The sequence below is a fragment of the Aethalodelphis obliquidens genome, unplaced genomic scaffold (genome assembly GCF_003676395.1).
Source record: "Aethalodelphis obliquidens isolate GAN/ISIS:26980383/991018 unplaced genomic scaffold, ASM367639v1 scaffold5, whole genome shotgun sequence".
In the NCBI taxonomy this organism is placed as follows: domain Eukaryota; kingdom Metazoa; phylum Chordata; class Mammalia; order Artiodactyla; family Delphinidae; genus Aethalodelphis; species Aethalodelphis obliquidens.
The window spans coordinates 2,946,395-2,974,228 of NW_020837949.1; the positions used below are offsets into that span (position 1 = coordinate 2,946,395).

The 27,834-nt window shown below is 45.0% G+C and overlaps 1 protein-coding gene and 1 long non-coding RNA gene across 10 annotated transcripts in view; one reads left to right on the top strand and one right to left on the bottom strand.

Moving 5' to 3' along the window:
* Positions 1 to 14,939, top strand: part of PAXIP1 (PAX interacting protein 1) — a 48,876-nt gene extending 33,937 nt beyond the window's left edge. For 7 of the 9 annotated variants that reach the window (XM_027101398.1, XM_027101401.1, XM_027101405.1 and 4 more), the window contains 11 exons: positions 670 to 807; positions 1,428 to 1,549; positions 1,964 to 2,148; positions 3,269 to 3,312; positions 4,486 to 4,556; positions 5,613 to 5,715; positions 6,737 to 6,905; positions 12,522 to 12,622; positions 13,611 to 13,745; positions 13,833 to 13,908; positions 14,007 to 14,471. In XM_027101398.1, the coding sequence (XP_026957199.1) occupies positions 670 to 807; positions 1,428 to 1,549; positions 1,964 to 2,148; positions 3,269 to 3,312; positions 4,486 to 4,556; positions 5,613 to 5,715; positions 6,737 to 6,905; positions 12,522 to 12,622; positions 13,611 to 13,745; positions 13,833 to 13,908; positions 14,007 to 14,119 (1,257 nt within the window). In that variant the 3' untranslated portion in view covers positions 14,120 to 14,471. The other 2 variants (XM_027101399.1, XM_027101402.1) reach the window with 2 other exon arrangements.
* Positions 14,940 to 15,064: 125 nt separating this feature from the next.
* The window catches only part of LOC113617891 (uncharacterized), a 19,895-nt gene continuing 7,125 nt past the window's right edge, over positions 15,065 to 27,834 (bottom strand). The window contains exon 3 of the long non-coding RNA XR_003431811.1: positions 15,065 to 16,178. This is a non-coding gene — a long non-coding RNA (uncharacterized LOC113617891). The remainder of the gene's footprint in view (positions 16,179 to 27,834) is intronic.

The window sequence follows — 27,834 nt, forward strand, 5'->3', positions numbered from 1 at the left end:
CCTTCCGCTCCAGTCCAGGGCCACACTGAATGAAGAGCGGCCGGAAGCAGGATTTCTTAACTGTTGGGGGATTCGTATGCAGGCCTGACCTGGTCAGTCCTCCAAGCTTCTGTCCTGCAGAGCAGACGCTTCCTCCTCAGTATTACCTGCTCTCCCCTGAAAGTTCATTTCTTCTCTTTTCTTAAAAATGTTATTTGTAGACAGACGCGTGTCAGTGTGTGTGACACACGGCCTCTAAGGAACCCCTGTTAGAGTAGGTAGTGGTGCCTGTGGGGAGGTGCTCGGTGCTTACTTTTAGGTGAGCAGTTGCGTTCTTTCGTGACTTGTGTGCGGGGCCCTTTGTGTTCTCATGGGGCGGTTTTAATTTTGATGATCAGAAATGTCGTCTCCTTCCGTGACTGAAGTTATTTCCAGGTTGTCAGACGTGTAGCTCTTCCCCCCCGGTTGGCTCTTGTTCTTGGGTGGCCGGTAGTGTTTTCGGGGTGTGTTAAAGTTAACCTGCGGCACCGTTGCAGTTCATGGCTTCAGTAAACTGAGTGCTGAGCTCGTGAGATTCCTTTATTTATAGGACTCCCGTTAAAGGTGGCCTTGTTAGCTGTCCAGCCTTATAGTCTGTGTTTAGCCTGCAGTGAAAGCCCCCGAGACCAGCCCGTGCTCTTGCCTTTGCAGGCGGTGAAGGAGAGGAAGAGGTGTGTCACGGCGCACTGGCTGAACGCGGTGCTGAAGAAGAAGCGGCTGGTGCCGCCCCATCGGGCCCTGCACTTCCCCGTGGCCTTCCCGCCCGGGGGGAGGCCGTGCTCCCAGCACGTAAGGCTCACCCCTCCTCCTCTGCCGGGGGGGTCGTCTGCTCCCGTGTCCTCCGTGGGCTGCGAACGGCCCGCTGGCCGGTGCCGAGCGCGATAGGCATCTCACGTCCTTCTGTTCTCCTGTAACAGTCGCGGCTTCTGCACGGAGTCACTGTTTCATTGACTCTCCTAAGTCTCTGACACCGTTTCATAAATTCCTGAAACAAAGCAAGCGACTCAAACCAGAAGTGGCTGCTGTTGGCCAGACGTTATCACTTGTGGGTTCTCCCACTCAGCTGAGCTCAAAACTGGGATCAGTAAGAAGAACTGACTAATCTTTACATGCTTAATACAATAGCTTCATTAAGATTACCTGAACGGTGTCGTAGTAACACAAAAATGGTTTTCCCATGCTTGGTAGGTTTCTTTTCCATCCCCTTGCTGGCTGTGTGTGTAACACTTTCACCATTAACAAAGTTCTGGTTTTGACATTCTTAGAGATGATGTCACTAGATGCCTCTCGTGATGCCAGAGAGGGAACGGAAACACACGTGTCTATAAAACAAGTAGAATGTAGAGGACGGTTCTGTTAACTGGGTTAGATTGTCGTTGTATCTCGGCCTTCTTGCTCTTTTTCCTTAGATTATTTCTGTGACTGGATTTGTTGACAGCGACAGGGACGACCTGAAGTTAATGGCTTACTTGGCAGGTGCCAAGTACACGGGCTATCTCTGCCGCAGCAACACGGTTCTCATCTGTAAAGAGTAAGCACGGTTCTGAAGCCATCCTTAATCTTCAGTTTATACACACTGTAGTGGTTGTGTCAGCACTGCTGTATTTCTTAATATGTCATAGTTTCGTGACGGAAATTAGGGTGTGAAAATCAAAGTCTGTTAACAGGATAGCAACGCTATTTATGATAATGCTAGCAGAAGGATTAAATTAGATGAGTTAACGAGATGCATTTTAGCCCAGGTAACAGCAGTAAGGTAAAGGTAGGTCTAGCGATGATCTCGTGACCCATGTGTGCGCTTCCTTACCAGCCAGGGTCGGCTCTACAGAAACATCCCTGCCATTTCTAGTGTGAGAAAACGTGGACTGGCTTTGTTGAACATAAATATAAATTTGAACACAGAACTCTTAACGTTTAATAAATGTGTTTTCTCTTCAAAAAAAAGACCAGCTGGTTTAAAGTACGAGAAAGCCAAGGAGTGGAGGATCCCGTGCGTGAACGCCCAGTGGCTGGGAGACATCCTCCTGGGGAACTTGGAGGCCCTGCGGCAGATTCAGTACGGCCGCTACACCACCTTCAGCCTGCAGGACCCCTTCGCCCCGGCTCCGCACTTGGTCTCAAACCTTCTGGGTAAGCGGGGCCGGTTCCACATTGCCGCCAGCTTGCGTTCTAAGCACCACCTGTCTCGGCTTCGGCCCTCTCATCGCTCTGATTTCATTTCCCGTTTCCTCGCCACACTGTCTTCCTCTGCACTCTGCCCAGGAGTTTTTGTTGCTGTGTGTTTTGATTTGCGTTTTCTAAATGGACTCTCAGAGGTAGCAGGAACGTGCAGAAGCCTGCTGATCTTGTCTCAAGCCGGCTCTGGTCTGTCCAAGGCTCCCCGTGAGCCGTAGCCCACCTCCCCTTCAGCTGCGCAAAACTGGTGGAAGGATCACTACCCCGACTGTACACGCTACAGCACTTAACGTTACCGCATTTACTGAACTGAACGTTACTCCAGAAAACGGGCGTTCAGTTCGAACACTGCTTTAACGTGCTGTCTCTCAAAGGAGCCTGTTAAGTTCCAGTTTGAATGGCTTCAGTCACGAGAAAGCTCGTCTTCATTTTGAGCTGTGGTCTGCTTGCTCCCCTGTGACGCACCTGCTGGTGTGACGTCACCTCGTCCTCAGTGGACACGCACCCTCGGTGCTCTGCACGGTCGCCGCCCGGCGCGCTGTGGTCCTTGGTGTCAGCCCCCTTGTCGCAGTCGGTTTCTTAGAAGCCGGACTGTGTGGCTCCCAGTCCGGCCAGGGGGAACAGCACACGCGGGGCGGGCAGCCTCTGCCCATCACTGCAGCCGCTTAGTAACAGTCCTCACATTTTCCCCTTATTAAAGGTTGTCCGCCAAGCCACCGTGTGTCCAGGATTACCCGCTCCTGAAAGGGCTTTTTGTTTTTGTTGTTGATGATACACTTCCTTTTTTTTTTTTTTTTAATTGGAGGATAGTTGATTTACAGTGTTGTGTAAGTTTCAGGTGTACAGCAGAGTGAATCAGTTTTACATACATGTGTATCTATTCTTTTTTTTTTTTTAAGATTCTTTCCCCATGTAGGTCATTACAGAGTATTGAGTAGAGTTCCCTGTGCTCTACAGTAGGTCCTTGTTACCTGTTTCACGTATAGTAGTGTGTGTATGTGTCATGAAAAGGCTTTGTAACACGGCTTATCTGTTTACACAGTATATGTGAAGAGTAACCTGTTTCTCTCTTCAGATGCTTGGCGAGTTCCATTGAAAGTGTCGGCAGAGTTGCTGATGGTATGTCGAGCTAATACCCTTACTTTGGCTGTTACTGTGTATTATACACATGCAGGAGGGATACATTTGTATTTGTGAATTAAGAATTCTTTTAGTAGTTTGTCACCATAACAAATGAGGGCTGTATCTTCTCGCCTGTCGTAGCTGTTTAGTATACCCTGCATCTTTTTTTTCTTAATTGATGATATTGTCAGTTATTCATATTTGTCAGTTATTCATATTTATACACGTTAGGAACATTATTGCTTCTTAAAGAATCGGAGAGCTGAGTAAGTAAGACGACGTGTTTCCATAGGGTCAGGGAGGCAAGAGCTGAGGCATTAGTGCAGTAGCCCTGGACCCACAGCTCACTGCAGGAGCCCGGACCTCACCGTGATGGGACTGTTCCCGCATGTCCCAGGTGGGGTTCCAGCCCGCGGGCTGAGCTCTGATAGGGTACCTTCAGGAGGGACCGTTCTGGACCTGAAGGCCAGCAGTTGGTTGTTACGAAACAGTTGGGGGGGGGGGGGTGCATCTGCACTCTCATCTCAGATTGAGAGGTCATTGCTTCAAGTAGTAAAACAGAGAAAGTGTATTTGTGGACGAAGGTCTGCATAGAGGTGAGGCAAGGGTGAAGGATGACTCGGGGGTTCCTCCAGGGGCATCGGCCTCACCCTGCCCTTTGACTCAGCGTGTCCGCAGGTCAGGGGCTCCAGCTGGTTCCAGGAACATGGGCGCCCCGCGCCTGGGGACCAGAGCGGCCTTCAGCACCTTGCCCCGCCCTCCAGAGCGCTGTGACCTGATCGTCCTGAACCCTCGTGGGTGACATCTCAGTTCAGGAAGAGTCTCTTTTTGGGCATGTAGTTGCAATGAGTATGTTTTCCAAATTCCAAACTGGGACACAAGACAAAATATTTGAAGTGAAAAGTGTTCTGAAAAGTTCAAGGTTGAGGATTAAATCCGTAACGTAAACAGAGAGAGGGGTGAAGACGTTTTAAAGAACTGCTGGGTCTGGTGAATAATGAGGCCACCAGCCCAGGGCTTCCCTGGAAGGCTCGCGTGTGTCTGTCTCTCGGCTGGTGAGGCGTGGTGGTGGGTGCGTGTGTCTCGTACGCAGTGGGGTGGGTGGAAAGCTCTCAGAAGCTACTGTATTACTGGGGAGACTGATTAAAGTGAATCATATTTTAATCACAGGGTGTACGACTGCCTCCCAAACTGAAGCAGAATGAAGCCCCTGCTGTCCAGCCCTCTTCCAAAAGAGCCAGGTATGAAGAAGCGCCTTTTTTTAATGGTTGATGAGCTTTTACAGGTTTGTTTTAGAAAATGGTGGCAGTTGGGAAAGTTCCCTGAAGTGTTCACAGTGAACAGGATTTGGAAGGATTTGCTGACTGTGTCACAGCTTTATCGCCGCGCGTCTCATTTCATTGCTGGAGATAAACAGGGAATAGCCAGTGTTTTTTCCTCTCTTATTAAAAAAACAGTTGAATCTTCTCCTTTAACCAGAACCGCGCCAGAACCCCCGGTGAGCTGCTGTGGTGGAACGGGGGTGGGGGACTGGAACCCGCTCCAGGCGTCCTCGGTGTGGGCCCGGGAGCCTGCGTCCCGACCCCTGACCCGGCGGGTCGGCGGGGGGTGGCTGTGTGCAGACCTGCGCTGGTCTCACCTGGTAAAGAGAAGCCGGCGGCTCCGTTAGGACCCAGAGGCCCTCCAGGCCGTGCTCAGCGAGGGGCTCCCTCTCTTCCCTGCCCCTCAGCGCTCCCTCCTGCCATTCCCCACATCCATACAGTCTGGGAATGATTGGATTTTTTAGTGAAAGCCTAATTATGTGATTATAGATGTCATTAAAATGCCACAAATAAGTTTTTCTTAATTGAATAGACTGTCTCAAATATAAGCTGAAAATAGGATTTGAGAAAATTTAAGGAAATGAAAAAGACTGAGGTTTAATTTAAAATGTGTGCTTGAGTCAAACAGCTTTGTTCTGTGCCTTCTGGGTTGAGACGGGGCAGGTGGAAGACACGGGACTAGAGCCTGGGGTGGGGGGCCTTCCGCTCTTCAGGACCAGTGAGGGCGGGGGCGGGGCTGCTGGTGAAGTGGAGCGCTGATTGGCTGCTTCCCTGGGAGGTGCCACACGGAGGCCTTTTGGGGGTGCCTGTGTGTGAATGGTGGGAAAGAAAAAGAGCAGGTAAGTCATTGTATTTTCCCTTTAAGGAAAGACCACCACACACACTTAAAGCTTGTTAAAGCTATTAAAATCCCTTGTTTGCTAAAGAACATTTTTAAGTAAATAACAGGCGGTCTTTTCTATGTATATTTTATAGAATTGAAGACATACCACCTCCCACTAAGAAGCTAACGCCAGAACTGACCCCTTTTGTGCTCTTCACTGGATTTGAGCCTGTTCAAGTTCAGCAGTATATTAAGGTGAAACTTCTGCATGAGGATTTCTAGGAATGTTCCTTTCTGTTTATGTTTGCTTGAGGCCAGCAGTCTAATGAAGCTAACATTTAATCAGGAATATCGTATTATAAGTGTGTACAGTGTGTATCTATAAACTGTGTGTCGTCATTACCTCATCACTGACTTCCCGCCTCATTCCTGCTACTGCTTCACACTTAGATAACTCGCTTTCTCATTAGGAGAAAAACGATTCAGGTGAGTAGACCGAGAACCATTTCTATGATCATGTGAACATGATTAGCAAGCCCACTCGGACATCATTTTCATAAAGACGTTAGCTTAAAAGAGTAGCTGTGCCTCTTCAGGTTTTCTGATTGAATCCAGTCTTTCAAGACTTGTTTTCTTGGGTAGGAGGGTAGGCCCAAGGGGTGGTGGTGTATTTGTGTATTTAGATAAATAAGCTTCTTGGAAATAACACCAGGAGGGATTATGGGATTTTGTTTTGTTATTTTAGGGACGGGGAGGGCGATGGCTAAGAGTAGGAGTTGACCTGTGTTACATGGATTCATACGTTTTACTTTTTTTTTTTTTTAAGGAAAAGAAACAATTATAAATGCTACTATACGTTTAGTATAATTTATTTTCTTTACTTTTAAAATTGAGTATAGTTAAAGAGATCATCTTTATATGTTTATGTCTTCTCAGTCAATTCTTAGGTCATCATTTCTTAAAATACAGACAGTATTTTAAGGTGCCTCAGTAACACTCATTTCAGCTTAGAAAGCCTGGGCAGCTGCGTTGTTTTCAGAATTTTACTTATTTATAGGGATGTCTTACTTAATCCTGATCTGCACAGCACTGATTAGGGAAACGTACATTGTCAGTCCTAGTTTTCACTTTCCTCCTACAATGGCGTGGGTTTGGTTTTACCAGTTGCACTGTTTTCCGTGGCCGAGGACTCTGTTCGTAGTCTTAGACGCGTCCCAGGCCGTGTGCAGCTCTGTAGGCCTAGCTCTCACCTCTGGTCTGTGTTCGTGACCCCCAGAAGCTCTACATTCTTGGTGGGGAGGTCGCCGAGTCTGCACAGAAGTGCACCCACCTCATCTCCAGCAAGGTGACGCGCACCGTGAAGTTCCTGACGGCCATCTCCGTGGTGAAGCACATCGTGACTCCGGAGTGGCTGGAGGAGTGTTTCAAGTGTCAGAAGTTCATTGGTGAGTAGCAGCATCTGTACCTCAGTGAACTTATTACTTCAAGAAAAAACCCCTTTTAATTTGGCATTATCTCCATTTTCATCCCAGCAAACATCTAGTTCATTTGTTAACTCTTTGTTATTTATCCGTGTAAATTCATAAACTTATTCCATGTTCCAGTCATTTGATTGATATCTTTGCATTTTACCATGAAATTTGGAAGGTATTGGGGGAAGAAGCAGCTCTGCATCCCTGCCATGTTGTTTCCTGATGTGAGTGTATTTTGTTTGGAACGCTGGCTGTCGGATGAGATTCCACATGCAGTACAGCGCCCGGCGGGGAGCCCAGCAACGTCCGGGCAGGTGGGAGGGTCAGCGTGTCCCTCCCTTGCCCGTCTCCCACTGTCCAGGGCACCGAAAGTGAAATCCTGTTACTGGCAGTGACACTTAGAGATAGGTTTTTTCTTAGATGAGTCAGTACACCCAAGGGTTTTTAGAGCCTTGCTAATGAGCGCAGAGCGAATATGATTCCAAGTGACTTTTCTCTGCGGAATAGATTTGCAGCTTCGTCTCACGTGTGTTTTCCTCTGTGAGGGCACATCACAGCCCGTTGCCCTCAGGGCACGGGACAGCACTGTGCTTAGAGGCCGATCAAACAGCAAAAATCACTGACAGAAGCACAGAAATGTGAAGAAAGTAGCAGTAAGTGAACCACGGAAGGACCCTTGTTCTCAGAACGAGCTGAGCCAGGGCGAGCACCGCCGTGTCGGCCCCAGCGGGAGGCGCTGCGTGGGCAGCTCTGCCACGTCCACAGAGAACTGCAAAGCACCACAGACGCTGGTTTTGAGGTTACAAATAAATTGTACCGAGTGGGCATATTCACAAATACGAAATCCACAAATAACTAGGTTCAACTATATTATGTAATGTTTAGAAATTTTCAGTTGAGATTTTAGAAATTTTTTTCTTAAAAGATACTAGTGAAATATAAATAACAATGCAGGCAGAAGAAGAAAAACGTAGAAACAATACCACAAACGTAGATAAGCTCTCAATTGTATGAGCTATAAAGTTCAGAATGAGGGAGTCTGTTCTTTAACTGAAATTTGAGCTGCTTAATTTATCAGGCTTACCAGTCTGGGAAAACCAACATTTTTTATCTGTTTATGAAAGTTATAACAGTTCATATTTGATGGGCAGTTTTAGCTTTCATTTCTTTATGGCCTTATTAATGTTTGCTGTGTTGACTTCTGAGGGTTTATAAGGTGGTTCTGGTCTTATTATAAACATTTAATATTCAATATTGAATAGTCAAACACACTTCATATTTGATCCCTCATATTTCAGGATTTCTTAACTTTTCCAGATTGTCATATAGTTGGAATTGCACAGGATGCAGCCTTTTCATGTTGGCTTCTTAGTCACATGCATTTATGTTTCCTCTGTGTCTTCTTAGCTCATTTCTTTTTAGCACCAAGACTGTCCCACCGTCTGGACGGACCTGTCTGTTTATCCTCTCACCTACTGAAGGGCATCTTGGTCGCTTCCAGGTTTTGGCAATTACAAGTAAAGCTGTGTTCTGTGTGCAGCTTTTGTGTGGACGTAAGTTTTCAACTCGTTTGGCTGAATACCAAGCAATGCGATTGCTGAATCATATGAGAGTAGGTTTAGTTTTGTAAGAAACCATCAAACCGTCTCCCAAAGCGCTGGTACCAGTTTGCGTTCCATCAGCTTTTAAGAGTCGTGTGGTGGTACCTCATTTTTGTTTTAATTTGCATTTCCTTGATGACATACCATGTTAAGCGTCTTCTCATGTGTTTATTTGCTATCTGTATATCTTCTGTGGTCATGCATCTGTTCAGATCTTTTGTCCATTTTCTAACTGGGTTCTCTTATTGTTGAGTTTTGAGAGTTCTTTGTATATTTTGGGTAACGAACAGTCATTATCAGATGCATCTTTTGCGAATATTTTCTCCCAGTCTGTGGCCTGTCTTCTCATTGTCTTTGACAGAGTGGAAGTGGTCGACGTTAATGAAGTTCAGGTCGTCAGTTATGTCTTCCGTGGATCACGCCTTTGGTTTTGTGTCTAGTCATTGCTGTGCCCAAAGCCATCTTGGTTTTCTCTTGTTACCTTTCTAGGAGTTTTAGTTTTGTGTTGCACATTTAGATCTGTGATTTGTTTTCAGTTACTTTTTGTGAAGGTGTAAGGTCTGTGTCTAGATTCAGTGTGTGTGTGTGTGTGGACGTCCACTTGTCCCCTTGCGCCCGCTGCCTGTGCTCGTAGGCAGAGTGGGGAGGTCTGCACTGAGCTCTTGTTGTGTCCAACCATCTGCCCTTTCACCCAGAGCTTTACAGTGCATCTGGAAGTCTGGTCCTCAGTCTTCCAGCTTTGCTCTTCTTGAGTTGGCTGTGCTGTGTCTTTTGTGTTGTCGTATGATATCCACTAGTCATTTACTACTTTTTTTTTTTTTTTTTTTTTGGTGGTACGCGGGCCTCTCCCGTCGCGGAGCGCAGGCTCTGGGGCACGTGGGATCTTCCCCGACCGGGGCACGAACCCGTGTCCCCTGCATCGGCAGGCAGACTCTCAACCACTGCGCCACCAGGGAAGCCCCTAGTCATTTACTTTTTTTTTTGCGGTACGCGGGCCTCTCACTGCTGTGGCCTCTCCCGTTGCGGAGCACAGGCTCCGGACGCGCAGGCTCAGCGGCCATGGCTCACGGGCCCAGCCGCTCCGCGGCATGTGGGATCTTCCCGGACCGGGGCACGAACCCGCGTCCCCTGCATCGGCAGGCGGACTCTCAACCACTGCGCCACCAGGGAAGCCCCTAGTCATTTACTTTTAATACAGACTTGAGACATTTTGTTTTGCCAAAAGTTTACATTTTGAGGTTGTTCCTGAAATTTCTCAAGACGAATACTAACCCTAGGTTATTAGTTCTGGCAGTATCTGAAATTTTGCATTCTGATTCATTTCTTACTTTTTTCCATCTTTTAACGTTTTATGGATATTTTTAAAACCCATTTGGCTTTTGAATTAAATTTTTTTGAAACGATCAGTCACCCAGTTGCCTATATAGTACAGACATAGCTTCTTTTTCCTGATCCATTAGAGTCCGTTGCCCAAATAATGCTCTGTTATCCCCAGCACCTCAGTGTGTTTCCTACAGACAGACAAGGACGTTCTCGTGGATGGCGCAACACGGTCAGTCAGGAAATCAACATCGAGCCATCGCTGCTGCCTCGTCCCCATTCACATCCGCCCGTTGTCTCAGCATCGCCCCTTAGAGCAGAAGGACCTAGTTCTGAATCACACGTTGCGTGTAGTCTCCTTGAGTCTGGGAAGGGCCTGTCTGTTCTTGTCACTTGAAGATGTCTGGTCAGTTAGGTCTGTCACTGTACAGAATGCCCTCCGTCTGGTGTGTGTACTGTCTCCTCCCGAGGGGGGTGGGCAGGTGGCGTCTGTGGCGGGACCATCACATGGCTGCGGTCTCCTCCACCTCGCATCCTGCCAGGGGCTGCACAGTGCAGGTCCCTCGACGCAGGTGCAAGCCGGCCAGGTTTCTTGACGAGTCATTTATGGGAAGCACGTTGAAACTTTGCAGATACTGCTGTTCCTGTCAGACTTCTGATTTATTCTCTTATTTCCCCACACGGGCTCCTTTCTGTCTCCTTGTTACCGTCTTGTCGTCACCGACCCTCACATCATCCCCACTCTGACCAGGGATTGCCACTCAGGCTGGCTTCTGTGTCCTGTCCACCTCTCCTGTCCGGTTGACCACGTGGTAGCTTTTGGCAAAACAAGAATGTTCTGGGCTCATCTTAATGCTTCTCTGCCCTGGTTCCACACCAGCGTTTTCCCAAGGATCCCCGAGTCCTTTCAGTGTAAACCTGGGAGCGGACGGACGGCGCTCGTGGCCCTGGGGTGCTGCTCCTGAACCCTCTTCCCACTTCCTGTGTCTGTCTGTCCGATGCCAGTCTACCACCACGCGGTTCGTCCTCATTTCCTCCCTCCCTTTGTCTGTAATCCTTTCTCCAACAACAGTGAGAAGCCCGGCTTCCAGTGTCCTGGTAGCTTACTTGCTAAGCTGCACTGTGTGTGGTCAGTAGCACGTGGACCACCACTGCCCCTGCAGTGCAGCCCCTCTCACTGGGCTCTGACGCCCTCGGGCCTGACAGCTTTAAACCTGGATTGTTCAAGAAGTGGTAGGGGATAATTTTGGAATTTTGTATTTAATTTATAAAATTGGTGTCTCAAACTATATAATCTCTTTCTGGAAGACGCATGTCCTCTGCTGCTGTGAAAAGTTTAATTTTCAGGTTGACTGTTTCTACGGATTCTTAGCAAGTTAATGTAACTCTGCTGCTGCTTTTAGAAAACCAAAATGTCAGCATCTCCTCTGGGACAGGATTGTTTTAGCTACTTCGTTATATTTCAGTGTCATCGTCTCTTATCATAAATATTAACTACTTCTTGGCACTCCCTCATAGCTCTCCAGAAGGCATATCAACCTTGATTCTGCCGTGGACACTTACATTTCAAATGTAGCACTTCAGGGACTTCCCTGGTGGTCCAGTGGTTAAGACTCCGTGCTCCCAATGCAGGGGGCCCAGGCGCGATCCCTACAAAAAAAAAAAAAGATCCCGCATGCTGCAACTAAGACCTGGCACACCCTAAATAAATATTTAAAACAAAACGAATATATCACTTCATGCATGACAGTACATTTTTGTGCATTTTTTAATTCATCATTTTTTTAGAAATTCTTACCGTCTTCCACCTAAACCAGTCTAGTGCCTTATCTGCTGATGGCTGATCCATTCTAGCAGTTGTTAAATTTCAGCGTTTCTTTAGTGACATGATTGCTCTTGCCCAGTGGTCCTTGAGCTCAGAATGGTTTTTACATTTTTAAGGCATTGTTTCAAAAACAGAAGGGCATGTCTCAAAAGTATATGGCCTACAACGTGTGTCATCTGACTGACCCTGACCCTAGACTCTCCCTGCTTTGGGCTGTGTTACACAGTTTGGTTATTATGATGAAATGAAGAAGAAATGATTTTCTGAATGAGATGTATTTCATAAGAAGATTAAAATATTTTGTGATCTTTACCTTTTGACAAATTAGATATTTCTTAAAAATTCTTAAATCTTCAAAATTTGGTAAAACTATTCTTTATAAATTGCTGTACATATTCATAGATTTAAAAGGAACGTGTTTATGGTAAATCTCAGCTAATTGAGTCTAATGGCTCTGGAGTCACTGTGGTCCCTACACACACACACACGACGACAGTTCGCGGCTCTCCCTCCGGGAGTGGAGCTCTTCCCCTGGGCCTGTGGGCCCTGGGAGGGTGAGATTACAGCTGAGGGGTGTGAAGGGGACAGAGCTCTCTGTGCAGTTTTTTTCCAAACGCTAAGAAACACTGACCAAGGAGGGACAGTGTCTTCGGCCTGGCTGTTTTCAGGAGAAAAGTAACTGACAAGTATAACAGGTGAGGCTTTTGTTCACAGGTAAATGTGAGCCGTGGATCACACGCACCTGACCAGGGGCAGCCTGGAGCGGATGGCACGGTGCACCCCGGGCGCCGTGCGCTGTTGGACGGTGTGCACTGGTGGACGGTGTGCTGTTCTCTTTTCCAGATGAGCAGAGCTACGTTCTCCGAGACGCCGAGGCCGAGGTGCTTTTCTCCTTCAGTCTGGAGGAGTCCCTGAGGAGGGCACGCGTGTCTCCGCTCTTTAAGGTACGCTTGGGAGGGAAGTCAGATAAGGCCCCTGGACGCTACAGCTGAGGGCGACAGCAGGGGCCTCCCTGGAGCCGCCCCCCTCCACCTACCGTCCCCACTGCATGGGTGGCCCTCCTCGGGCAGGGTGCTTCTGGGGGTCCGGCACCTGCAGAGTCCTGCTGTTTCCCATAGCTAAGAGAATCCACACACAGTTAAACAGATTAGAGAGATGCATTACAGATGCCCGGTTCTGTAAAGAGTTACGTGTATGAATAGGTAGGAGACATTTAAATTGATTTTTTTGCTTTTAACAACTTACATTACTTACTACTATTCTCATTAAATGTATATATACTCAGCTAGAGAATGGAGAACATCCTTGGGAACATATTAATTGAATCTGTGCCTCATAATTCTAGAATATTTAAATATTTGTTAGATGGGATAGAACACTCTGGAAAATTGTCTTTGTCAAACAGCGGCTCAGTAAATTTATAAAGCTAATCTTTTTTTTACCCTTCAGGAGCCAATTTAGGAATCAGAAATGATTTGCAATACTGAGTTAAGAGTATTCTACCTAAGATAGTCTGATTTTTCTAAATATTCGAATTTAAAACAAAATAGTATTTTTGGTACACTTAGAAAAATTTAACCAGCAAAACCATTTCCTATTGAGCTTACAGTTTATAGAAATTGAGAAGAGTGTTCCTATTCTTGTTCTTATTGCTTTTATCGCAGAGTACTTCATGTCTTTTAGGAATATAAGTTCTAGTTGCTGTTAATAAGTATAGGTCACACCTAACATAGGAAGGTGCTGAAGTTACTTCCGAATTGACACACCTGGATTCCCCCAGGCCCACTTCAGACTGGGGACTAGCCGGGGCTAGTACGTGTATCCCCCTGAAATTAGACATTTTGTCAAAAATCTCAGGGTAGAGTGAGAAATTATGTACACTAAAAATTCCATTAAAGAAACATAATAGACATATTTTCCTTTTATTTTTAGGCGAAATATTTTTACATCACTCCTGGAATCTGCCCAAGTCTTTCAACTATGAAAGCGATTGTGGAATGTGCAGGAGGGAAAGTACTGTCTAAACAACCGTCTTTCCGGAAGCTCATGGAACATACGCAAAATAAGGTGGACAGAAGCAAAATACGCTATTGAATTCATCATTGTCGTGTACAAGAGCCATTGTTTAGTAACCAATAATTTTCTTTTCATTAGAGTTTGTCAGAAATAATTTTAATATCCTGTGAAAATGACCTTCACTTGTGTCGAGAATATTTTGCCAGAGGAATAGGTATGGTTTATTCCTTTCCTCTTGCTCTGTATTAAGCGTGTGTAGGTGCACGCACGGCAGTGCATTCATTTAACGGCTCTTGTTTTCGTTCCTTTCAGATGTTCATAACGCAGAGTTTGTTCTAACTGGCGTGCTCACACAAACACTGGACTATGAATCATATCCTTTTGAAAGATGTGTGTGCAGAAACCCTCTCAGCACTAGTATCTGAGCTGTGTGTGTTCCGTATCTCCAGAGTTGGCGATAAAAATGATAAAAGATCCCTTACCTTTTTGGAGATTTTGTTTCTATACAATATGTGCTCTCACATCTCTCCGGGTTTTTTTTCCTACCTTTGGGTGATTGGTGGGTGTCATCTCAGGGCCCCCTTTCTTGCGTCTGTAGCCTGAAAGGAGCCTGCGTCATTCTGCCCCAGGACGGTTGGAGCCCCGGGTGGATGGTGCAGAGTCGCAGGGGTTGGCGAGGGCTCGGGCGCCCGAAGCGCACCACCTCGGCGTGCGGCCTGTGTCGGATGCTGTCACTAGTTTGCATCGTGTTTGTTTGGCAGTTGATTTCCTCAACAAGCTTACGTATAAATTTAACTGACGCACCTGCGCTGGTGACTGGAGCCCGGCGCACGGGTCTGGCTGTGTCAGCTGCCGGATGGAGCGGCCCCTGCGCCCTGGAGACGCCCTTGTTTTCCAGCTGCTTTCTTCGGGGACAAGCATTTTAAAGCAGGAAGACAAATATATTAAATATACTGCATCTTATTAAGATGTGCAATTTTATTCTGAGGAAACATAAATTATGTTTTGTATTATATGACTTTAAGAGCCCACGTTAGGTTTTCATTTGCCGGGTTTTTAAATGTTTTCACAACACTGTTAATGGAACTTTAGCTGCAAATGAAATGGTGTAAATAAAGACCTTGCTATCTCTAAATTATGGATGTTAAAGATTTGAAATGTTTTGTACTTATTTTTATTTCTTACACTCTTTTCTTTTATATTGATATCTTGCCCACATTTTAAATAAATGTACTTTTGAACTTAGACTTGAGTGGTCCCTTGTTATTACACATTTTTTTGTACCATTTATATGATTTGCATTAAACTGGATCACATTTTAAGTAATTTCCAGGCAAAATATTTTCTAGTAAATTTTCTCCCGAAGAAATCATTTCTGGAAGGCAGCCATTTCTGTCAAGGTAATGAATAAACTCCTGGGCAGAGGCACAGTCAGGGTATTTAGCAATTACTACCAACAGGCAGGCGCCAACCAGCCAGAATCGTTAATACCGCAGAAACCATATATATATACACACATATCCCGCTTCTATTCCAGGCATGGTTCTAATACACGTCCTGTTGGGCTGTAGGTACAGAAGCATACTGGAGACTACCACCTTATCAGTAATTACTAACATGAATATATAATATACCACATTTATTAATATATTCAAGAACGATACTGTCACAGAGAGGTTCAGCACTGCCCTCACATCACGGCTCGTCAGGTGTGTTCCTGAAACACTGGATTTGCCTCCATAGCAATGTCTGAGATGTCTTCCTAGAAGGAGTTGTGATCTACTCCCAAGTCTACTCACCAATTGCACAGTCTCTACAGTTTAATTCTTAAACACAGTTTAAGTGGAGCATGTGTATTAAGAAAGTTAGTGAACTCCCCATCCCAGGAATTCTCAGCATTCCCGCAAGGCTCTGACGTTGGTTATACACACTGAAAACATCATTACTTCAGGTGTTCTCCCAACTCATGGAGTTACTCCTACCAATGGGATGGAAATCGCCCACGACTTCACGATTTTAAAGTGAGGCTCAACACCTTCAACCTGACCTGTGCCGTCTCAAAAGCCTTGACCTGTGGCAACTTCCCAGTGACCCAGCCGCTGCCGTGTGGGTACACCTGCACCCTCTCTCAACACGAGTGATTGATACGCTGATTGTCCACTGGAAACATTCATCTGTTGAGCTCCTTAAAATACACCCGAACAGCAGTTTTGTTCAGATGTACCACATGCCGGCACGCACTTGCATTTTTACAAACTGCATCTCAAACTGTGTGTACATTTTAGCTCATACTTTTGTACCTAAGCAAACTTAGGGATACTTACCTGTAGAACTGACCTTTTCTCCTCACGTACAACAGGTGGAATGAGGGCTGATATGAAATAATTTCAAATCTGTAAAATCCCAGAAGTACAGAAGAGTTTCATAAGTTGGAACAAAATCTTGATCGCAGAGTATTCAGAATATGGCCCTCCTTCTTACACCCTTGAAGAAAAGTGAAGATAATGATGGAATAAGGGCCTTCTGGGTAGAGTATATGCACCTGTTCAGTCTTCAGTGGAGGCGGGGTTTGTTTAACCAACATGCAAGTATGACTGACTTGATTAACCTTTCAATGGGTGTTTTTCTCAAAACCTGCCAAGAATAATCCTTAAAAGACCCCAGGAGCTGTCTGCGGCCAACTGGCTGGCACAGCTGCTAAGCACTGATTGGTGGCTCAGAGGAAGTTCCATGTGAACATTTAAGAATAAAGTAAATCAACTTCTTGGAGAAGCTGATTAGGTTAGAAAATTATTTCTCCTAGGAAAAGAAGTCTTTCACTTAGTCCTGTTGTTTTCGTCTGGCTCAAGGTTTTTTAATAGAAATGCAAACCACATACGTAATTTTAAAGTTTCTGGTAGCCACAGTAAAAAGCTTTTAGATTTAGTTTCTAAAGTTTTATTTAATCTATCTAAAATATTGTTTCATTTACAAGTAATATTTTATTTTTTCTTTTTTTATATTTCATACCACTTACAGTTTAAAAAGATACATATACCCAAGTTATTCTAAGGGTAAGGTGTTTTCCAGTAACTGAGTTAGTGCCAACTTTTTAAAATTAATTTTTATTGGAGTGTAGTTGATTTACAATGTCGTGTTAGTTTCAGGTGTACAGCAGAGTGAATCAGTTATACATATACATATATCCACTCTTTTTTAGATTCTTTTCCCATATAGGTCATTACAGAGTACTGAACAGAGTTCTCTGTGCTGTACAGTAGGTTCTTATTATCTATTTTATATGTAGTAGTGTGTGTATGTCAATCCCAATCTCCCAATTTATCCCTCCCCCACCGGTGTTCATTTTAAGTTAAAATTCACAAAACTGAGATGGACAGCGCAGCTCCTCACTCGCGCCAGGCACGTTTCCAGTGCTTGGTGACCGGGCGCAGCTGGTCACCTGTGAGGAGTGTGACCCGTCTGTATCCTGTCTCACTTTGCAAGTAAGGGTGGAAGAAATGTGAACGCCACTGAAGACAACAACATACACGCTGCATCCAGGTTAAGCCCAGGATCATGTCTCTGTGCAGACAAAGCCTAGAAAGACATGGAGCTCGCCCCCTCCCACGAATACATCAGGAGTACATCTACACGGGGAGCAGCTCTCAGAGCACCTGCCGAGCCCTGGCAGAGAACCTCAGACACCCAGAAGTGCAAGGAAGATCTCCACGTAACCCCGTAGGATGAAGGGAAAAAAGGGAGCAGGACGGGACCTGCACCCCTGGGAGGGAGCTGCGAAAGAGGAAAGGTTCCCGCACACTGGGAAGACCCTCGCTCACGGGGAGATCAGCCGGGACAGAACGGGGGCTTCAGAGGCTCAGAGGAGAGCGAGGCAGCCGGTGTGCGGCAGGCAGAAGAGAGAGAGACCAGCACAGAGGGTCTGTGCTACCTCCCTGCAGTCCCCAGCCTGAAACACACGCCTGCTGGTACGTGCGGGGTTTGGGGGCTGAAACTCAGGCTTCAGAGGACAGACCAGGGGAGAGGACTGGGGTCGGCTGCACGGACACAGCCTGAAGGGGCTGGAGTGCAGCACGGGCTGCGCGGAAGAAGCCCAACCCGCCATAGAAGCGAAGCGCCGTTGTTAAGGGGCACGTGAAGGGAAAGGTGGGGCCCGCCAGAGCAGCCTCACTCTGCGTGCTCACAGTCAGCTCGCGCCGCCGTTGGAACCCATTGTTAACGTGCGCAAAGGGAGGGCTGGGCCCCCCACAGCGGCCTCTTTCTCCGCACTCGCAGCTGACACGGCGCTGCCTTCACCAGCTCTGGGAGCACACACAAGAGCCAGTGGGCTGTCTACACGCCGAGGCGGGGCTGAAATCAGAGCCCTCTCCCTGTCGCTGTACAATCCACAGACTTGTGCCATTGCCGCCAGCTTTGCAAACTCAGTGCTGGGTGGACAACGGGTGCCTCCATGGCTGGGACAGGCCCGGCCTTAGCAGCTGTGGGCTCTGTGTGGGTGCACACATGGGGCGGGGCCGGGGTCTGGGCTGCTTCCGTAGCTCCCACAGCAGGTCTAGGTGTGTAACTACTGCAGTCCTGGTACCTGACTTCAGTGGACCTGCACTGGTGGTTTTGTGAACACAGTACCTGAGGGACACCAAGGCCAACTGCCTGCATCCCCACCATGGAGGTGAGGCCAAGAGGAGTGCCAACAACAGTGCATTCTGGGAGCCCACGCAATGGGTGACAGGTGACACCAGGCAGTGTGCTCTGCACGTGGGGACTGCTCCAGCAGGGCAATACTCAGTGGCTCCTCTCCCAGTGGGACCACTCCAATCCTGCCTACCCCACACTGCAGCTTGAAAACGGATCCAGGGGCTTCTGCTCCAACAGCTGTGGAGCAGACCCTGCCCCCAACAGGGCAGTGACAACCACAGAGCAAAGAGGAGGCCCCGCTCAACAACTGGGCAGGCTCTGGTCACCACAACACCAGTTACACCCCCTTTCAGGGGGATGACGGCCAGGACACACTGAGGAAAGAGGCGGCAGGCATCCGTACTCAAAACAGCCCTAGCACCAAAAATATTAAACCTATGCAAGCTACACAGGGAAACTCCCGCATAAAGATAGCCCTCCAAGACCACAGTAGATGATTGTTTCTCCTAAACTCATAGAGAAGCATAAATAAAATGAAGAAGCAGAGGAATCGCTCCCAGTTAAAAGGTCAAGAGAATTCCCCTGAAAGAACAATGAAACAGACCTCTTCAGTCTAATAGACACCAAATTCAAAAAGGAGATAATGAAAATACTGAAGGAATTAAGAAGGGCTGTTGACAGAGATGCAGAGTACTGTTATCAAGGAACGAGAAACTATAAAGAGGAACCAAAACAAAATTAGAAAACTCATTTGCCAAGACGAAAGCTAAGCTTAAGGCAATAAAAGGCAGATTGAATAATGAATAACGAAGAAGTGATCTGGAAGACAGAATAATGGAAATCACCTAATCAGAACAGCAGACAGAGAGCCAAATGAAAAAAAAAATGAGACCTAGGGGATAATACAAAGCGTGCCAATCCACACAGAATAGGAATCCCAGAAGGAGAAGAAAGAGAAAAGGGGACCGAAAATGTATTTGAAGAAATTATGGCTGAAAACTTCCCAAACCTAAAGAACGAAACAGATATCCACATACAGGAAGCACAGAGTGTCCCAAACAGACCTACACCAAGACATAATTAAAATGGCAAAAGTTAAAGAAAGGTCTCTAAAGGCAGCAAGAGAAAAACAAAGAGTTAATGACAAGGGAACCCCATAAGGCTATCAGCTGATTTCTCTACAGAAACATTACAGGCCAGAAGGGAGAAGGAAGATATATACAAAGTCCTGAAAGGGAAAAATCTGCAACTTACGATACTCTACCCAGCAAGATCATCATTCAGAATAGGAGAGAGAAAGAATTTCTCAGACAAGCAAAAAACTAAAAGAACACAGCAATACTAAACCTGTCCTAAAGGAAATATTGAAACGTCTTCTCTAAATAGAAGAGAAGCAAGAATCTATAGGAAAGACAAAATCACAATTGGAAAGTAAATCACTTAAATAAGCCAGTACACAGATTTTTAAAAAATTAAAAAATACGATTTCTGTGAAAGCAATGACAACCACAATGAACAGCAAAAGCACAGGCATGCAGATGTAGAAGAGGACATCAAAATCATAAAATGTGGGGAAGGAGAGTAAGAAAATGTACATATATATTTTTCAGAATGTGTTTGAGCCTATATGACTACCAGTCTAAGCAAATAGATATTGGAAGGGGTTAACATACTTGAAAAACAGGGTAGCCACAAATCAAAAACATATAATAGATTCACAAAAACCAAAGAGAACACAAGCATAATATAAAAGAAGATCAAACTCAAAAGGAAAAGAAGAAATACAAAATCAATTCGAAAACAAGGTTTAAAATGGCAATAAATACATATCAATAATTACCTTAAATGTCAATGGACTAAATGCTCCAATCAAAAGACACAGTGGCAGACTGGATAAAAAAAAAAACCATGAGCCTACAATATGCTGCCTACAAGAGACCCACTATAGGGCAAAGGACACAGATTGAAAGCAAGGGGCTGGAAAAAGATGTCTTGTCATGGCATGAAATGGCAAGAAAGCAAGGGTAGCCGTACTCACATCAGACAAAACAGACTTTAAAACAAAGGCAATAAAGAAAGATAAAGAAGGACACTATATAATGATAAAAAGGATCAATACAAGAAGAGGATATTACACTCATCAACATATATGCACCTAATACGGGAGCACCCAAATACATAAAACAAATACTAACAAAGGGCGAAATTGACAGGAATACAATAATAGCAGGAGAATTTAACACCCCATCACATCAATGGGCAGATCTTCTAGACAGAAAATCAGTAAGGCAACAGAGATCCTAAATGATACAATAGAACAGTTAGACTAATGATATTTTCAGGACATTAGATTTTAAAAAAACACAAAGAACAACAACAAAAAAACCCAGAATACACATTCTTTTCAAGTGCACATGGAACATTCTCTAGGACTGACCACATACTAGGGCACAAAACAAGCCTCAACAAATTAAGAGTATAGAGATTATTTCAGCATCTTTTCTGACCACAGTTGCATGAAACTAGAAATCAACCACAGAAAAACAAGAAAAAAAAAAACGATTACATGGAGACTAAGTAATATGTTACTAAAAAACCAATGGGTCAATGATGAAATCAAGAAGTAAATCAGGGCTTCCCTGGTGGCACAGTGGTTGAGAATCTGCCTGCTAATGCAGGGGAAACGGGTTCAAGCCCTGGTCTGGGAGGATCCCACATGGTGCAGAGCAACTAGGCCCATGAGCCACAACTACTGAGCCTGCGTGTCTGGAGCCTGTGCTCCGCAACAAGAGAGGCCGCCATAGTGAGAGGCCCGTGCACCACGATGAAGAGTGGCCCCTGCTTGCCACAAATAAAGCCCTCGCACAGAAACGAAGACGCAGCACAGCAAAAATAAATTAATAAAATCCTACCCCCAACATCTTCTTTAAAACAAACAAACAAAAAACAATGCATATGCCCTTTTTAAAAAAAAAGTAAATTAATAAATACCTTGAGACAAATGACAATGAAAACACAACCATACAAAATCTATGGGATGCAGCAAAAGCAGTTCTTGGAAGTTCATAGCAATACAGACTCTCTTCAAGAAACAACAAAAATCTTAGACTTCCCTGGTGGCACAGTGGTTGAGAATCTGCCTGCCAATGCAGGGGACACAGGTTCGAGCCCTGGTCCAGGAAGATCCCACATGCCGCGGAGCAACTAAGCCACAGCTCACCACAACTACTGAGCCTGTGTTCTAGAGCCCACGAGCCACAACTACTGAAGCCCACGGGCCTAGAGCCCATGGTCCACAACAAGAGAAGCCACCGCAATGAGAAGCCCACGCACTGCAATGAAGGGTAGCCCCCTGCTCACCGCAACGAGAGAAAAGCCCGCATGCAGCAATGAAGAGCCAATGCAGCCAAAAACAACTAAACAAATTTATTTTAAAAATTAAAAAAATTTTTAAAAGAAACAAGAAAAATCTCAAATAAAAAACCTAACCTACCACCTAGCAGAATTAGAAAAAGAAAAGACAAAACCTAAAGTCAGCAGAAGGAAGGAAACAATAGAGATCAGAGAGGAAGTAGAGATTCAAAAGCAATAGAAAAAAAATCAATAAAACCAAGAGCTGGTTCTTTGAAAGGGTAAACAAAATTGACAAACCTCTGGCCAGGCTCACCAAGAAAAGAGAGAGGACCCAAATACAATAAATAAAAGAGGAGAAATTACAACTGATACCACAGAAAACCATATGAAACCATGAGAAAATACTATGAACAATTATATACCAACAAACTAGACAACTTAGAAAAAATGGACAAGTTTCTAGAAACACACAGCCCACCAAAACTGAATCAAGAAGATAATTTGAACAGATAAGAAGATAATCTGAACAGACCTATCACTGGAAGTGAAATAGAATCTGTAATAATAATAATAATAACAACTCTCTACAAAAGTCCAAGACCAGATGGCTTCACAGGCAAATTCTACCCAGCACACAAAGAAAAACTTAAACCAATCATTCTCAAACTCTTCCAAAAGACTGAAGAGGAGGGAACACTCCCAAAGACATTCTATGAAGCCACCATCACCCCAATACCAAAACCAGACAAGGACACTACCAGAAAAGAAAATTACAGGCCAATATGTTTGCATATAGATGCAAAAATTCTCAACAAAACATTAGCAAACCGAATCCAACAATATATAAAAGAAGATCATACCCATGACCAAGCTGGATCCATCCCAGGGTCACAAGGATGGTTCAACATATGCAAAAATCAATGTAATACACCACATCACCAAAACACAAAAACCACGTGATCATCTCAATAGATGCAGAAAAAGCATTTGATAAAATTCAACATCCATTCATGATAAAAAAAATGCTTACAAAAGTGGGTATAGAGGGAACATTTCAACATAACAAAAGCTATTTATGACAAACCAACAGCCAACATAATACTCAACGGTGAAAACCTAAAAGCATTCTTGCTAAGATCTGGAACAAGACAAGGATGCCCGCTCTCACCACTGCTATTCAAAAGAGTATTGGAAGTCCTAACCACAGCAATCAGACAACAAATAAAAAGGTATCCAATTGGTAGGTAAGAGGTAAAACTGTCATTATATTCATATAACATGATACATCTAGAAAACCCTAAAGACCATGCAGAAACTACTGGAACTGATAAATGAGTTCAGCAAGGTAACAGGATACAAGATTAACATACAGAAGCGGGCTGCATTTTTTTTTACATTAACAATGAAATATCAGAAAGGGAATGTAAAAAACGATCCTGTTTAAAATCACATCAAAAAATACTGAGGAATAAATCTGACCAATGAGGTGAAAGACTTATGGGCTGAGAACTATAAAACATTAATGAAGGAAACTGAAGAGGATTCAAAGAAATGGAAGGATATTCCATGTTCTTGCATTGGAAGAATTAACATTGTCAAAATGGCTGTACTACCCAATCTATAGATTTAATGCAATCCCTGTCAAATTACCCATGACATTTTTCACAGAACTAGAATAATCCTAAAATTTACATGGAACCATAAAAGACCCAAAATATTACCAAAGCAATCCTGAGGAAAAAGAATAAAGCAGGAGATGTAACCCTCCCAGACTTCAGACAACACTACAAAGCTACAGTAATCAAAACAGCGAATGGTACTTGGCACAAAAACAGATATATGGACCAATGGAACACAACAGAGATCCCAGAAATAAACCCACACACCTAGTCAATTAATCTTCGACAAAGGAGGCAAGAATTTACAATGAGAAAAAGTTGGGAACGTTGGACAGCCGCATGTAAATCAATGAAGTTAGAACACACCCTCACACCATACACAAAAATAAACTCAAAATGGCTTAAAGACTTAAACGTAAGACATGACACCATAAAACTCCTAGAAGAGAACACAGGGAAAACATTCTCTGACATAAAAGGTACTAATGTTTTCTTAGGTTAGCCTCCCAAGGCAGCAGAAATAAAAGCAAAAACAAACAAATGGGACCTAATGAAACGTAAGCTTTTGCACAGCAAAGGAAACTGTAAACAAAAAGACAACCTACTGACTGGGAGAAAATATTTGCAAACGATGCAACTGACAAGGGATTAATGTCCAAAATACAGAAACAGCTCATACAACTCAATATCAAAAAAAAAAAAAAATGGGGGAAGATGGCGGAAGAGTAAGATGCGGAGATCACCTTCCTCCCCACAGATACACCAGAAATACATCTACACGTGGAACAACTCCTACAGAACACCTACTGAACGCTGGCAGAAGACATCAGACCTCCCAAAAGGCAAGAAACTCCCCATGTACCTGGGTAGGGCAAAAGAAAAAAAAGAAAAAACAGAGACAAAAGAATAGGGACGGCACCTGCACCAGTGGGAGGGAGCTGTGAAGGAGGAAAAGTTTCCACACACTAGGAAGCCCCTTCGCGGGCAGAGACTGCGGGAGGCGGAGGGGGGAGCTTCGAAGCCGCGGAGGAGAGCGCAGCAACGGGTGCGGAGGGCAAAGCAGAGAGATTCCCGCACGGAGGATCGGCACGGAGGATCGGCGCCGACCGGCACTCACCAGCCCGAGAGGCTTGTCTGCTTCCCCCGCCGGGGCGGGCGGGGCTGGGAGCTGAGGCTCGGGCTTCGGTCGGAGCGCAGGGAGAGGACTGGGGTTGGCGGCGTGAACACAGCCTGCAGGGGGTTAGTGCACCACGGCTGGCCGGGAGGGAGTCCGGGGAAAAGTCTGGACCTGCCGAAGAGGCAAGAGACTTTTTCTTCCCTCTGTGTTTCCTGGTGCGCGAGGAGAGGGGATTACGAGCGCTGCTTAAAGGAGCTCCAGAGACGGGCGCGAGCCGCGGCTAACAGCGCGGACCCCAGAGACGGGCATGAGACGCTAAGGCTGCTGCTGCTGCCGCCACCAAGGGGCCTGTGTGCGAGCACAGGTCACTCTCCACACCCCCCTTCCGGAGCCTGTGCAGCCCGCCACTGCCAGGGTCCCGGGATCCAGGGACAACTTCCCCGGGAGAACGCACGGCGCCTCAGGCTCGTGCAATGTCACGCTGGCCTCTGCCGCCGCAGCCCCGCCCCCAACTCCGTGCCCCTCCCCCCCCCGCCCCGCCTGAGTGCGCCAGAGCCCCCGAATCAGCGGCTCCCTTAACCCCATCCTGTCTCAGCGAAGAACAGACGCCCTCAGGCGACCTACACGCAGAGGCGGGGCCACATCCAAAGCTGAGCCCCCGGGAGCTGTGCGAACAAAGAAGAGAAAGGGAAATCTCTCCCAGCAGCCTCAGTGGCAGCGGATTAAAGCTCCACAATCAACTTGATGTACCCTGCATCTGTGGAATACCTGAATAGACAACGAACCATCCCAAATTAAGGAAGTGGACTTTAGGAGCAAGATCTATGATTTTTTTCCCTATTCCTCTTTTTGTGAATGTGTATGTGTATGCTTCTGTGTGAGATCTTGTCTGTATAGTCTTGCTTCCACCATTTGTGCTAGGGTTCTATCCGTCCATGGTTTTTTTTTAAATTTTTTTCTTAATAATCAATTTTAATTTTAATAACGTTATTATACTTTACCTTCGTTCTTTCTTTCTTTCCTTCCTTCCTTCCCTCCTTTAGACAACGAATCATCCGAAATTGAGGAGGTGGTCTCTGACAGCAAGATTTATGATTTTTCCCCCTTTACCTCTTTTAGTGAGGGTGTATGTGTATGCTTCTGTGTAAGATTTTGTCTGTATAGCTTTGCTTCCAACATTTGTCCTCAGGTTCTATCCGTCCTTTTTTTTTTTTTAAATAAGAATTTTTTAATTCAATAACTTTATTATACTTTATTTTATTTTTACTGTATCTTCTTTCTTTCTGTCTTTTTTCCTTCTTTCCCTCCTTCCTTCCTCCCTCCCTCCCTCCTTTCTTTCCTTCTTGCCTTCTTTCCTTCTTTGCTTCTTTCTTTCTTTCTTTCTTCCTTCTTTCCTTCCTTCCCTCCTTTCCTTCTTTCTTTCCTCATACTTCTACTAATTCCCTCTACTTTTTCTCCCTTTTATTCTGAGCCGTGTGGATGAAAGGCTCTTGGTGCTCCAGCCAGGAGTCAGGGCTCTGCCTCTGAGGTAGGAGAGCCAACTTCAGGACACTGGTCAACAAGAGACCTTCCAGCTCCACATAATATCAAACGGCGAAAATCTCCCAGAGACCTCCATCTTAACACCAGCACCCAGCTTCACTCAACGACCAGCAAGCCACAGTGCTGGACAACCTATGCCAAACAACTAGCAAAACAGGAACACAAGCCCACCCATTAGCAGACAGGCTGCCTAAAATCATAAGGCCACAGACACCCCAAAACACAACACCAGACGTGAACCTGCCCACTAGAGAGACAAGATCCAGTCTCATCCACCAGAACACAGCCACTAGTCCCCTCCACCAGGAAGCCTACACAACCCACTGAACCAACCTTAGCCACTGGGGACAGATGCCAAAACAAACGGGAACTATGAACCTGCAGCCTGCAAAAAGGAGTCCCCAAACACAGTAAGATAAGCAAAATGAGAAGACAGAAAAACACACAGCAGATAAAGGAGCAAGATAAAAATGCACCAGACCTAACAAATGAAGAGGAAATAGCCAGTCTACCTGAAAAAGAATTCAGAATAATGATAGTAAGGATGATCCGAAATCTTGGAAATAGAATGGACAAAATGCAAGAAACAGTTAACAAGGACCTAGAAGAAATAAAGATGAAACAAGCAACGATGAACAACAAAATAAATAAAATTAAACGTACTCTAGATGGGATCAATAGCAGAATAACTGAGGCAGAAGAACGGATAAGTGACCTGGAAGATAAAATAGTGGAAATAACTACTGCAGAGCAGAATAAAGAAAAAAGAAGGAAAAGAACTGAGGACAGTCTCAGAGACCTCTGGGACAACATTAAACGCACCAACATTCGAATTATAGGGGTTCCAGAAGAAGAAGAGAAAAAGAAAGGGACTGAGAAAATATTTGAAGACATTATAGTTGAAAACTTCCCTAATATGGGAAAGGAAATAGTTAATCAAGTCCAGGAAGCACAGAGAGTCCCATACAGGATAAATACAAGGAGAAATACGCCAAGACACATATTAATCAAACTGTCAAAAATTAAATACAAAGAAAGCATATTAAAAGCAGCAAGGGAAAAACAACAAATAACACATAAGGGAATCCCCATAAGGTTAACAGCTGATCTCTCAGCAGAAACCCTACAAGCCAGAAGGGAGTGGCAGGACATACTGAAAGTGATGAAGGAGAAAAACCTGCAGCCAAGACTACTCTACCCAGCAAGGATCTCATTCAGATTTGATGGAGAAATTAAAACCTTTACAGACAAGCAAAAGCTGAGAGAGTTCAGCACCACCAAACCAGCTTTACAACAAATGCTAAAGGATTTTCTCTAGGCAAGAAACACAAGAGAAGGAAAAGACCTATAATAACGAACCCAAAACAATTTAGAAAATGGGAATAGGAACATACATATCGATAATTACCTTAAATGTAAATGGACTAAATGCTCCCACGAAAAGACACAGATTAGCTGAATGGATACAAAAACAAGACCCTTATATATGCTGTCTACAAGAGACCCACTTCAGACCTAAGGACACATACAGACTGAAAGTAAGGGGATGGAAAAAGATATTCCATGCAAATGGAAACCAAAAGAAAGCTGGAGTAGCAATTCTCATATCAGACAAAATAGACTTTAAAATAAGGACTATTAAAAGAGAAAAAGAAGGACACTACATAATGATCAAAGGATTGATCCAAGAAGAAGATATAACAATTGTAAATATTTATGCACCCAAATTAGGAGCACCTCAATACATAAGGCAAATACTAACAGCCATAAAAGGGGAAATCGACAGTAACACATTCATAGTAGGGGACTTTAACACCCCACTTTCACCCATGGACAGATCATCCAAAATGAAAATCAATAAGGAAACACAAGCTCT